This window comes from Amblyomma maculatum, chromosome 9 (assembly GCF_055883805.1).
Source record: "Amblyomma maculatum isolate TAMU_Amacu chromosome 9, ASM5588380v1, whole genome shotgun sequence".
Lineage (NCBI taxonomy): Eukaryota > Metazoa > Arthropoda > Arachnida > Ixodida > Ixodidae > Amblyomma > Amblyomma maculatum.
Window position 1 is genome coordinate 4,233,481 of NC_139352.1, and position 13,810 is coordinate 4,247,290.

At 47.8% G+C, this 13,810-nt stretch overlaps 1 protein-coding gene across 5 annotated transcripts in view; it reads left to right on the top strand.

Moving 5' to 3' along the window:
- The window catches only part of Asx (transcriptional regulator additional sex combs), a 73,385-nt gene that overhangs the window by 7,910 nt on the left and 51,665 nt on the right, over positions 1–13,810 (top strand). For all 5 annotated transcript variants that reach the window (XM_084577955.1, XM_084577953.1, XM_084577956.1 and 2 more), the window contains 2 exons: positions 5,750–5,904; positions 11,001–11,091. In XM_084577955.1, coding sequence (XP_084434081.1) covers positions 5,750–5,904; positions 11,001–11,091 — 246 coding nt within the window. The remainder of the gene's footprint in view (positions 1–5,749; positions 5,905–11,000; positions 11,092–13,810) is intronic.

The window sequence follows — 13,810 nt, forward strand, 5'->3', positions numbered from 1 at the left end:
GGATCGACCGATTTAAACGAAGGCACGGAATTTGCTACCGAACTGTGAATGGGGAGGCCACAAGCGTGGACGTGGCTACTGTAGGCAGCTGGAAAGAGACCGTGGTGCGCATTATTGACGGCTACCAACCTAGGGACATTTTCAATGCCGATGAAGCGGGCCTCTTTTTCAAAGTACAGCCCTCGAAGACGCTTAGCTTGAAAGGCGAGGCTTGCCACGGCGGAAAATGCAGCAAAGACCGTCTCACCGTTTTGTTGTGTTGCAACTCGGATGGCTCCGAGATGATGAAGCCCGTGGGTCATCGGCAAATTTCGAAACCCACGTTGCCTAAAGAATATACGTTACCTGCCCTGCCACTACAAGAACAACAGCAAGGCTTGGATGACGTGCGCAATTTTTGACGAGTTCCTCGCGTACATGGACTCGAATATGGGCTGTCAGGACAGAAAAGTCGTCCTTTTTTTAGATAACTGCTCCGCGCATCCTAAGGACACTACGTCGCTGCAGAACATCAAGGTGGTTTACCTTCTGGCCAACACGACCAGCCACCTTCAACCCTTAGATGCTGGCATCATCAAAAACGTGAAGCATTTTTACAGGAAATGCATCGTGAAGCGATCCCTGGCCTCTGTGGACCGCGGGCAACAGCCAACTGGCATTACGATCCTGGATGCCATGCACTATCTGGCCACGGCATGGAGTGCTGTCACCGCCACAACGGTCAGGAATTGCTTTGCGAAGTGCTGCGGCGACGCAGATAGCGCAGCAGAACCAGGAACCGTGGACAAACCCGGAACCCCCGAGGACTGCGAACTGGACACGGCCTTGGAAGCGGTTGGCGCGAACGGGATCGTGTACAATGATTACGTGTCTGTGGATGATGCCGTTGCCACCTCCGAGATGATGACTATCGACCAGATCGTGGCCGAGTGTGTAGACGCGCACAACAGTGGCGACGAAGAGGAAGAGGAGGAGGAGGATGCGCCGCAGCCGGAACCGACATTTACATTGGCTGTGGCGGCATTGGACCTTCTCAGAAGGTACGTTCGCGACGATCACGAGAGCCACATGGCACTGCAACTTTTGGAGAAGCGAGTTGTGCTCACTGGACGCGAAAAGATGCGACAGGCAACGCTGCATGACTTCTTCAAGTGATAACATGGCAATAAATGCATTCAGTTGCCCACTACTGTCATTTTTCAATTTGTCCTACTTCCCGGTTCTTACGTTTCCCGGCTCTTACGTTTTTTTTTTACGGTCCCATGAAAAACGTATCAGCGGGGTTCTACTGTACGTGGCAGTGGCATCAACACAAGGTGTATCGTGATCCGGGATGCAGTTCGCACTGTAATTTGAACCCGCGGAGTCATAGCGAGCGCAAGTCCTGACGGCACGCTTGCGGCCGGCGCCTTCTGGCTTTTGTTCCACGCTTGTTTCTTACGGCTTCCGAAGGCTCGTTGCGTGCATGGTTACAATCTACCGTTTTCCGGCATCTCGATCGCAAGGGGGGGAAAAAGGGGAAAAAAGGAAACTCTGCACAAAACGGTGCGTCGAGAAACGCGAGCGCAAACACAGACGCGCGCGAAAAGGCAGCCACGGCGACGAATGCAAAACAGAAAGAAAAAAAAAGTGACACGCTGGTCACGCCAGCCAATGGGAGACGTGGAACGGCGCGCGCCGTTCCACGTCTCCCATTGGCTGGCGTGACCAGCGTGTCACTTTTTTCTTCTTTCTGTTTTTCAAATATTTTCGCGGGACAGCCAATCAGAGACCGTAAATGACCTTCGGAAAGCCGGCGCTCGCAACCATACCGCTTGAGCGACGCCATTTTGAGATAGCGCAAATTGCGCACAAAGAAAACAGCTTCAAACCAAGCCCAAGATGGCGGCGATCGGCCGGCTGGAGCGCCTGCGGCGTGCGCGGAAATTTCTAACAAATTTTCTCTTCTCGGGGGGCATTTCGCGGCTGTCATCATGTTTCGAAAACTGATTTTATCGCATTTCCTGACCGAATTCAGCGTTAATAATTTGAATGCAGGTGCTAGAAAGGTTAAACCTTCGGAAAATGAGTTTTTCTCAAAATCGATTTTTTTACCATTTTCGACCGTTCTAAGACCCGTGTCTCCCCTTAACAGGATGCTGTGGATAAGTTGAAGTTAACGTGCGTCTGCAGACTGCTGAATTCTGGCAACGCAGACACTGCTGTTTCTGAAAAGGGAGCTTTCATAAGCAGGAAAAGCCAGGTAAAATATGGGGTACGCTCAAGCTTCGACTTGAGGGTATACGCGAGATCCCTTATAACACTGCCTTCTCACTCCCCGAATTTATTTTAATAATCTTTAATTTGTTTTTTTGTGGAAAGGAAGGTGCAGTATCTGTCTCACTTTTTTGGTGGACATCTACACATAAAATCAACGGCATACCATTGGAAGTACATACGGCATCTGTTTGAATAACTATCGCAAACTTGCCTCCAACTTGACTAGCACACGGATGTTAAAAAAGCCCGAGTCGCTTTGGGATATTCAACCCCATAATCCAAACCAATCCACCCAGAATGCTGAACAAGGAACAGTTGCATCACGATTTCCATACAAAAAATGTGTTTATATTTTCGGACAAATTTTTGGTAGCGGTGTGCAAATACTCGGAAAACTGGACACGAATAACAAGTTATCCAAATATTTGAATGACTGAATATTCAATATATTTGGCGACATACTCAGCGCTGGTGCAGGGAAGACGAGATACAGTAAAACATTTTTAATTCGACCCCTGCTAATTTGGAGACTCAAATAACTTGGAACAAGAAACGTGGTCCCGGCTGACGCCCATGTCGATCTGTGACGTCGGATGCTCGTTAATTAATTCAGGTGTAGGGTCTTGTCGGCGCTCAAACTGCAAAGCTGCTGGTTGTCCAAATAGACCTCCCTGAGCATGAACTGCTTGTAACAATTGTGCCCGTGTGCCTCAGTTGTGCGCTCTATAGCAGGTGAGACAACTGTCTGGAGTCCTCTGACCGAAAATATAGGCCAACAGCATGGGTTACACTCTCTTCACACTATCGCACCATTGCCGTTAGGCACGCGTAGGCCAGTTGTGCCTTTTCGGACTCTGCTTTGCAAGTCACTGCACTTTTAGTTCCATTTTGGGATGGCGTCATGCCTTTCTAACACCTATGCACATTTCGCTGTCCTACATCCACTTGCTTCTTTTGCGCTTCAGGTATACTGACCATTGCATTTTGAGGATGCTTCACCTCGTAGTCCTCACAGTCCATGTGGTGAAGCATCCTCAAAATGTGGCGGGGTTGTCTGTGAAGAGAGACCGCTGCTACTGCGTCGCACTGCGAAAAGGAGGCACTGGCGATTTTGACATTCCTGACAGGGTGCGCAAAGCAAAGAACTCGACAAAAATTGCAAAATATTGTTGTTGCTTCTTAGTTTTAACCTCAAATGCATAGACATTGATACTTGAAGTGCTAATTAGGTAAAATTACTGCAGTGCATATGGCTCCCCGCAGCTTTTAAAGACATTCAATAATTTGAACATTTTTCCTGGTCTCTCGAAAGCCGAATGAAGTTCCTTTGAAGGCACTGCATATGTTTGGCTCTGCGGAACGAAAGTTTTGTAATCATACTCTTTATTATTCGATTCTATACTCGGGTTTTTTCTTGATTCTATTTAATATTTGATTCAAGAGTTACTATTTGGTATTCGCACACCTCTAGTTTCTGCTGTACGGCTACGGCTTTTCGACCAAACGAGTCCAGTACATTAGTGCTTAATAACCATGGTTGTCATTACCACTGGCCGATTATAAAAGTAGGCCTTGTATGTGTCGGTCAGAGCAATTCTTTTGGTGGATATTACTGAGGCTACGCTCTACTACCATCCATTTCAAAGCGGCAATCGCAGAGCCCTTTACAGTAGAGCTGTGCCGACATTGGAAAACTTTTGTCACTTGATTCAATTATATATCATTCTAAATTGATTTGAACCAAATTGTGAATATTCAATATTTCTAAGTATTTTCTGCATGCGAATAGCATCCACAGAGAAATTGCTTTGGGTACTTTTGGTGTTGGTGTCACACGTGGCAGCTTTTATCGATGTGACAGCATGATAGCTGCAAATGCCGTTTGAAGCGATCAATGCTAAAAGCCGATGTCATGATCGCAGCTGACCTCATGCTTTCGTTGATTCATTGATGCCAGGATGGATGACTCTTGCAAAAAGAAAAAAAAAATATTTGCCGCTTCTTAACTTGCAGCCGCCATAGCTTACGCTACGCTGCACGTTCAGCATGACAAGAATGGACGACTCTCGCAAAAGAAAAAAAAATTGCCGCTTCTTACGTCCGCAGCCTATATAGCTTACGTTGCGCCCGCCGCACATTCAGCATGACGACAAGAATGGAAGACTCAAAAAAGGGGGGAAAAAAAACAAAAACAGATTTGCCTCTTCTTTATGTCTGCAGCCGCCATTGCTTACGGTAGCGCTGCATGTTCAGCAAATCGACAAGGATAGTCGACTCTTGCAAAAAAAAAAAAAAGAAAAATCTGCCGCTTCTCAACGTCCACAGCCGCCATAGCTAGCTAACGCTACGGCACACGTTCAGCACGACATGTCACCCGCCGCGCACAGAGGGTTCACAACACGCACTGGACAAATTGTCCGATGTTCTGTCTGCAACGCCACAGGCAGAGCTGGCTTGTCGACGTATGCATAGTGCGTGCTACTGCGAACGAAAACCGGAATAGAGAGGAGATGGAGAGAGAGAAAGCTCAGCAGAAGAGTGGGAACACCTTTGCGCTTCGCTCTATTGCGTTGCTTCCCCTCTCCCGAGCACCACGGCTGCATTAGCTTCGTCGGCTTCCTACCGGCCGTTGCCAAACCGTTCCCTCTCGTCCCATCAAGCACATGGCTTGCAAATGTTACTTGCTGGCGCACGGCAAACAATCGCCACATATGCGCACACTTTTGGGGAAAGGGCGCGACACTGTTCTAGGCCAGCCATCGCCGAACTGTTCTCTCTCATTCCTACCGCGCGTGGCTTGAAAGTATCACGCGGCAAACGGCTGAGGGTGATGCTATCGTCTTTGGGAAAGGCGCACCTTTCAGTGCGTGGTGCTAAGTTCGATATATCGAACGACCAGTGAAATTGGAGTTCGATATACGACGCAGCTTTTCTATGCTTTTACATGAAATTTTCAAGGGTATATTCCGTGAGTTTGATATAACCGAAATTTGAATTATCCTGGTTTGATATATCCAGGTTTGACCTTATTCGAATTAACAATATACGAAATAACAGTGGTACGACAAAAAATGGGGGGTGAGTTTTCTCGTGTGGTGGCATTCCTAATGAACCTTGAGTTCTATGAAGCAGTGCTGTGTCTCCTCTGTTCTTGCCTCGTCCTTGTGCTGGTGGGTTGCTTTGGCTTGTAGTGCGATATGCCATGTGTTTGTTTTCCTTTTTCTTTTTTTTATCATCATTCTCATGGGTGTCGCCAGCTTCTGGAATGGACAGCACACATGTCGTAGACACGTGTCAACCATTCTGCATTTGGGGTTCCCTTTGTTAGGTTGATTTTTAATTTATTTACCTTGGAATAGTGAATCTGTCGAATTGCTTCGTTAAATAACTACTCTGTCAATTTGGCTTTGTATGGCATGTTGCCGGCTGGGCAAAACATCATTTGCACGACTTTTAACTTGGGCGTACCTCTCTTCTCCTGTTTGTGCAGTTCTGTACGTGAAGCTGCCCACTGGCTATCGCGTGCCCAAAGGCCCGAGCATGGAAGTGGTCGCCAATGGCGAGACCATGTCCATCACCCTGCAACAGCAGCAGCAGCAGCCCATTCCCAACGGCATCTGTTCCTCTGTGCCACTTGACAAAGAGGTGAGGAGAGGCTCAGCCTGGCCAGCAATTACTTTTTGTTTCTTGTAGAGTTGAGATTCATTTCATATATTTGAGCTAAGAATTCCCTGCTTAAGAATATCCCTGCCCCATTGAGCGCAAGTTAGCGTGCACTCCTGCCAAGCACTGCTTTTCAAGAGACCTCTTTTTTCTCTCCTATTGCCCTTCAGTCTCCCGAGTATGTAGCTTTGGTACTGTCTTCTGTGTTTTGACCAATGGCGGCCGGTCTCCTCACGGAGTTGGTGCAATAGCCAGCAACAACTCTTTGCCAGCGTGCGAGTTGCACGTGTGCAAACATGTCGAAGTCGTTTTTAGCCGGAATGATCGAGTGCTTTCACGATGGTTGGTGAGAGGCATCTGTTGTGCATAATGAATGGAATATACTATCAGGGACCACGCAAACTGCAACTAGAAAGCATAACTTTCGATGCGACCAGTAGTCTCAGATCATACAGTACAACCTCGTTAATTCGAAGTCATCGGGACCGCGAGAAATCTTCGAATTAAGGGGGGACATGGGTCTTGAGCAACATTTTCTTAATATTTGTCCTGTCAGTATGAAATTTGCAGGGTTTATGTAAATTCTTGTGCTGGTTTCAAATATGTTGTTAGTTTTCTTCTACATAAATTTGCTGAGTAGTTACAGCAACTTTGCTGTTCCAGACTTGCGGGAAGCTTGTAAAAATATCTACTGAAGGGAAATTGCTAAAATGCACATGGATCTGTTCCTGAATGTCTAAGGAACACAATAAAACAAGTTTTGTGCTCCTGCCTTATTACAAGCCAAAGTTATGGAAGTTTTAAGTTTCAGCTTCACAAGTGCAACCACCCCCTTTCTACATCTTCTTATGTTTAAAAATTTTTCATGCAGTTGAGACCCTGTATAATAGCTTTATTGTGTTCCTTTAACACTCACGAGCCAGTAAAAAAAAGATCATTACAATCTAACGAGTAGGGGAGCCACAATGCCACCCGCAAAATAGAAGGGTAGGCAAAATTTTCATTTTGAGAAAAATGGAAAAAACGAATTGCAATGTCAAACACTAATTTAATCAAACAAAAACTGTAGAAGTGCAGGCCACTGTGGCCTAGAAGGCTCCTGGACAGTAATCTGCATTGGGTTTGCCCCTCTGCTTTCGTTTTGCTGCAGTCTGAAAAGCTGCAGAGGAAGCCCGCTTCCTCTCTGCTCTCAGACATTGACTGGTGCAATGCACACGTTTACAATTTAAAATGGCTATAAACCTCCAGGAATGTAGTCTCTTTGCTTTCCAACGTCCAAGTGTCGCCTCTTTCATTTTGATTTGCAGTTGAAGCACATTCAGTTGTCACTTTTTCGTTTTTTTTTTTACGTATGTCGTTTTGCTACGTCCTCGCATCAAGACCGCGGTGAGGAACGTTTATTGCGGAAAAGAAATGTAATTTGGAGCTGTTTGCTGCTTCCCAGGGCTCTGCATTGCACTGGAAGCAAGTGAATTCCCTAAGGACTATGAACGAGGTCCGATCGGCGCAAACGCGCGGCGAGCTCTACGAAGACGACGTGTCCCGCAGTTTACGCATTGGAGGATAAGTTTGACGGCGATTCCTTATTCCCGTTCACTTTTTTAAATGCCAATATCGCCGCCGTATGTTTTACGCTTCGCCAATCTCGGCAAACTGTTTAGATCTGACGATCGTGAACTCCGCATCGCCAAGCGGACTGTCCGCCGCGCTGGCGTCATCGTTACGAACACAATCCGTCTACCGCTTCGTTGCTGGAGTTGGCGCGAGTTCAAGCTTTTCCTGTTTTGAGCTTATCTTTCTGCTCATCTGCGGCCTGCGTTATCACTGTCGCGGCGGGTGCGACCGCTGGCAGTAGCAGTCCCCCGTGTTGGGGAACACGCTAGGCCTACTTCAGGCTCGTACACACGATCGTTCGGCGCACAATTTCCGTCGGCCTGAGCGCGCACAACCGGGGCAGGGCATCACTTGAGATGATTATTCAACTATTTTTTTCACTTTTTTCACAAATTCTTGCCATGAACGCACCTCGCGGTTCGGAACCAAGCGCGGCCGGCGTCACGTCTCCGCCGTCTCCTCGCGGCTCGGGCGCGCCGAGCAGACGCCGTCAGCCAGCTCCACCAATGCGGGGACGCCTTATCGTCACGTGCACCCCGAAAGCCAATGGGATTGCAAATGCCACGTTTTCTTTTTTGCTATTTTTTATGCGACCAATGGGCGAATGTAAACAGCAGAGGCGGCAATTTGAAGACGAAAGGCGGCTCTTTCGAATGAGACCAAGATGGCTACGGTGCCGCGCACAAAATGGGAGCTACGCCTCGCGGAAAATGGTTGTTTCGGGGGTCGTTTTCGGCTCAATTTTGGGCGACATCGATGATATAAATTGGCATTGTGACTAAAATACCGACCCTAGAGATGAAAAACTTAGCAGATAGGTAGATAAAGAGCTACTGATTTCGCAAATCACATTTTCTAAAAGTGATTTTTTCGCGATTTTTTGGTCCGACCCGTGTCCCCCCTTAAGCGGGTTTTCGAATTAATCGAACACACCAAGAAATAAGACTTAGGCAAAAAAATTCGTTGCAGGAACGTGTTACCTTTATTCGGCATATTTTGAATTACTGCTGAAAGTAATCAGAGATGCTGGTTTGCCGCGTCCGGTAGTTTGCGGCTCCTAAGGTCATGCTCTCGAGTTGGTCAAATAGACGAAACATCTCTGAACTTCCACCGCGGCACTCAGCAAAACTGCGGATAACGTTCAGCGATCCGATAACTTCACCAAGAGCAGGTGCTCGGGGAGGCTCGTCGGTGTCGTCGTCGCTATCGTCGCTGTCATCGCGCATGTTCGTACCAGCAGTGATCTCACTCTCGATGTCTACATACGCTAGAGAAGCAGCAGAGGAGCTTTGCCAAAATGCTTTTCTGGTGTAGCAAGGAGTTCGCCAACTGTTTGCGACACAAAATGCCGGACGAAAGAGAAGTGTTTCCGAAGAGTTCATGTCGATGCGGTGTGATAGGGTCGTCAAAACTATGTGACACGGTGCCGATGGACAGAGCTGACCAGCTGTTTTCGCAGTGATGTGATCATCGACATAGAAGTTTAAGCTGCATTGAGCTGCAACAAGCAAGTTTCTACACACATGCAGTGGCATATGAGCTGATGCCGATGCGGGTTGGCTCACACTGTCAGCTTGTAAGCTAGCTCCGGTGCTGAGGCATCGCTAAACTTAATCATCTCTTTATATGTTTTATAAAAATGTTGTTGACAATAAGGCAGTGTCATGCATAAGCTATCTGCTATTGCGCTGGCCGAATCCAAAACGCTGTCTGCCGTGGCTTTGATGCCATACAAGCAAGGCCTAGCGACGACCTGGGAGCAGTGCACGGCCGGAGTGGCGTACATCGTCCGCGCAGCGCTTGCGGATGGCACCTCTGCGTTAACCTCTTGTCGTCCGGTGCTGCACGTAGCTGGTGCAAATTTGTGTACATGCAGCTGAGGGCAGAACTTTTTTTGATGCATGTTCAACTAAATAACAACACATCGCACAAACCATCAATGTTGCAAAGACGAGACGGGACACTTGCTGCGCCGTCGGTCAGTACCCGAAGGTTGACGCTGCCTATTTTATGTGTTGCTCCTGGAACATGATCTGTAACAGAAGTGTACGATCGGTGTTATGTTGAATCACGCTAGCTCGTGCACAGTTCGCACTCAAGCGCCAATGTGCAGTTTCAGTCTAGACACGCCACCACAATATCGGTTAACGACGTAAACTGAAGCGCTAATCAGGGTTCACGCATGCAGCACTCGAACAGACGACTTTCGCAGCTACTGGAAGTTTGTCCATGACGTCGTGGCCGTCGTGGCTGCAGCAAATAGCAGCCTCTAGCGGCCTGTGCATCTCTGTAGTTGTGACGTATGATCTCAAGGAGAATTACAGTAGTTTGCTCCTGTCACGTGGCGTTCTCATAACCATGTAACATCCTCATGCAACTTGACTGTCATATGACCTTGTCATGGTGAACTCTCATATTAATGTGACATTTGTGGCCCATGACTGCACATTTTGCTGCCCATGACGCATGACTGCAAATGTTGTGACCCACAAGTCATGACTATGACTCATGACTTTTTACGACTCAGCATAGAACCTTAACCATGATTCCTATATCATCACTATTACTCATCACTTAAACTACAATGACTCATGATAATGACATGACATACCGTTTATGCGCCACATGTTATACACATTCAGACATGACTACTATTTCCACCGTCTGATAACCTCATATCACATGTTACATTTTGCTTCCACTTTTTGCAGTCACGTTTGGTGAAAACACACCCTAGTAATTAATAAAATTAACCCTTATGTTTTGTTGAAAATACCTTGTTTTTTCTCAAAGGTATGAAATACAGCTTCGTAGTATGTCCTTGAAAAGTCCTCTAGGAGGGCTTTGAAGGTCCAAGTATGAATTTTTTCTCTGGTGCCTGTATGAGTCCTGGCTGTGTGTTTTGCATACCATCCTTCAGGGAGGTCAGTTTGGATGATGCTGGCTTTAGTTGCCATCCCTTGACATTCCCCTCTGTCTGAATTAACCTGTGTGAGCCTGCCTATGCCTGAATTAGCGAAGGTCCGACGTCATAGGCTTACATGGGCATCAACCGAGACTGCGCTCCTAGTTCAAGTTATTTAAAGTTTCGAAGCAATGAGATTTTACTGTACTGGCGTTTGAGAAACTTTGCCACTCTAGACGTTTGGGCAGTCCACCAGCGGTGTGGTTATCTGTAGCCAACCTCTTTAGCCGACCGTTTCTTGTTTTGTTTTTTTGCACCTTGGACTTGTTTCCCATATGTACGATGCGTGCATCTGAGCATCACTATAACAGGGGGGGGGGGGGGGGGATGCAATATGGGTTGCAGATAAGTATACCTAGTGGTGTTTTGCACTGTCACATTTTGCTGCAGTCTCCTCTGAGTTGGCTGTCTCTTGGTGAGGGCATGTTCAATGAAGGTGAAGAAACACTCTGCTGGCCCCTCTTGCTGTAGTGTGCAAAATCCCCCCCTTCCTTTGCAGCCGCTGCGCCACTCCATCCGGCAACAGAGGCGCCCCGTTTGCTACACGGATGAGCCAACGGAGCGTCGCACGTTACCACATGCTGTGCAGGGTGAGCCCCGTCCCACGAACTTCAGCAAAAGAGGGGCTCCATCACTCGCCCCTCTCAGACGCTATGGGCAGAGTGGAGCAAAGATTTCATACAAACAGGAGTGCCACAGTGTTGTCCACAAACGGACGGCAACAGGAGAGTTGTTTGCAAGGGAGTGGGCAAAGACCCCCTCTGAATTTTAATGCCATAGCATTGACAGCCCTCTTTGATTTTCAAGAAAATCTGGCATTTTCAGCAGTGTGAGTGAAAAATGAAGAGTGTGTCTTTGGCAGGGGGTAGCTGGCAGCTGATGTGACTGATATTGATTGGGCTACAGTTTGTGTGACGTTACAGTGTTGCTTGACGTGTCCAAGTTGGTAGACGTTGCCAATTCGAGTCTCTTTTTTTTTTCAAGATTGAACTTGATCCCTCCGTGATCCTTGGATCCCTAGTCAGGCAATGTTATTTCTAGGCCACTACTATCGTCATTGCCGTGCCACGTACCCGCCACCACATCACACGCTTTCTCATAACGACAGCACATACTGCCGACAACTCCAGACACATTCGTTCCCATCATCTCAATTTGCCCACATTTTTCACCCCACGGACTTTCAATCATACTGCACCACATGCAACGCCACCCCACCCACCCTCTACCATTACTTATGGGAATGCCCACATCCCATCCGCGTTCCTCCCGTCAAACACCACACCCCCTCCTCCTGGGAGGCTGCCCTTCTAGCCACGCAACCTGCAGATCAGTTGCGGCTGGTCGAGCGGGTTAAGCTAGAAGGAACAGCCAGAGGGCTCCTGGACTAAGAGGTTTTCTTGGGAGTGTTTACATTTTTTTTTTATTTAAATAAAGTTTTTCCTCCTCCTCCTCTAGGCCACACAGGCACGTTGGTGCGGCTTGGTCGAGTTTAACGGTGAGGGATTAAACTCAAGGTGGCAGCAGTTGTTATCCTGGCTTTTATCAGTGGCTTACCGTGCAGAACTAGCCTGGCATAGCGGGTGATGTCACCAAGGATTTTTGTCCTTCATTTTGCACTGTATAGCCGCTGGAGGGTGGCTCCATTTGTAAGAGGGTATGGTGGGTACACTTCAACGTAGTCAGGTTTTGAGGCACATTATTGACCACCAAGTAATAAAAGTTATACTGGAGACACTTGCAACAGCACCCTTAAAGCGTTGGTCTAGATTTGAAACATGCACTCACTCATTCCTTAACACCCTAGCAACTTGGACGAGCGAGATGGCTCATCCCAAGCAGACCATCATTTCTGGCTTCTGCCGAGTTCTGCTGGTTGTGTTTTTTTGTTGCTCTGTTTACGGTTTGCAGCGAGTAATGCTCTTCCAAAACCAATACAGTCAAACCCGGATATATCGAACTCAAAGGGGATCGTGAAATAGTTCGATATATCGATAATTCGATATACAGAAATCGGCTTGAGAAGCCACTTGCGATCGTGAAAAATGATACGGTATTTGTCGCGTAGTCAACGCACTCGCATAATGAACCCACTCCCCATTTTTGCCCCCGAGAATTTGAAAAAAAAAAAACAACAACAAAAAAGCGTTCGGCGCCGCGTTCCTCCATTTCGACCGTCGCATCCACAGCTCATTTATTGGCAGCGTGCCAGATGCTGCGCAGCGATAACACCATGACGTGTCTATCTTTTAACTACACTTTTCGTAGATCCTGTGGTGGCAGGGAAGCGAACTTAATTGGCAGGGTGCCCGCGTGATGGCTTGATTGCACAAGCCATGATTCGATTTATTGTACCGCGCTTGGGGTGGGGCGGGCGTAGTCCACTGCTACAAAATCATTTCCAAGCGTGACAGCTGCAAATGCCGTTTGGAGCGAACAATGCTAAAAGCCGGTGGCATGACCGCAGTCGACCGCATGATTTCGTTGATTCATAGATGCAAGTATAAACGACTCGCAAAAAAAAAAAAAAAAACTGTTGCTTTTTAACGTTCGCAGCCGCCATAGCTTACGCTGCGCCGCACGTTCAGCCTGTCAAGAACAACTCTCGCAAAGGAAAAAAAAAAATTGCCGCTTCTTAACCTCCGCAGCCGCCATAGCATACGTTCAGCCCGACGGCAAGAATAAACGACTCTCGGCAAAAAAAAACAAAAACAAAAAAAAAAAAAACAAAACACGATTGGCGTTTTTTAGCGTCCGTGGCCGCCGTAGCTTACGCGCATTCAGCACAACTACACGAGACACTCATCGCACGCCAGCCGCGGCGCGCAGAGCGTTCACAACACACACTGGAGAAGCATCTGCCACGGGCTGAGCTGGCTTGTCTGCGCATGCATAGTGCGTGCTGCTGCAAACGAGACCGGGAAAGAGAGAGGAAGGGGAGAGATAAAGCTCAGCAGAAGAGTGGGCACACCCTTGCGCTTCGCTCTATCGCGTTTTTCCCCTCTCCCGAACGCCACGGCTGCATTGGTTCCCTCTCGTTCCTTCACACACGACTTGATAACGTCATGTGCGCTAGCGCGGCAGCGATTGATTGATTTATAGTAAGGGAAAGGTGCGGTAACTGTCTCACTTGTTTTTTGTGGACACCTCAGCCGTGCCGTAAGGGAAGGGAGGAAGGTGGGAGTGAATGTGGAGAGAAAGAGGAGCCGTAGTGGAGGGCTACGGAGTAATTTCAACCACCTGGGGATCTTTAACGTGTGCTGACATCGCACAGCACACGGTCGCCTCTTCGTTTTGCCTCCATCAAAA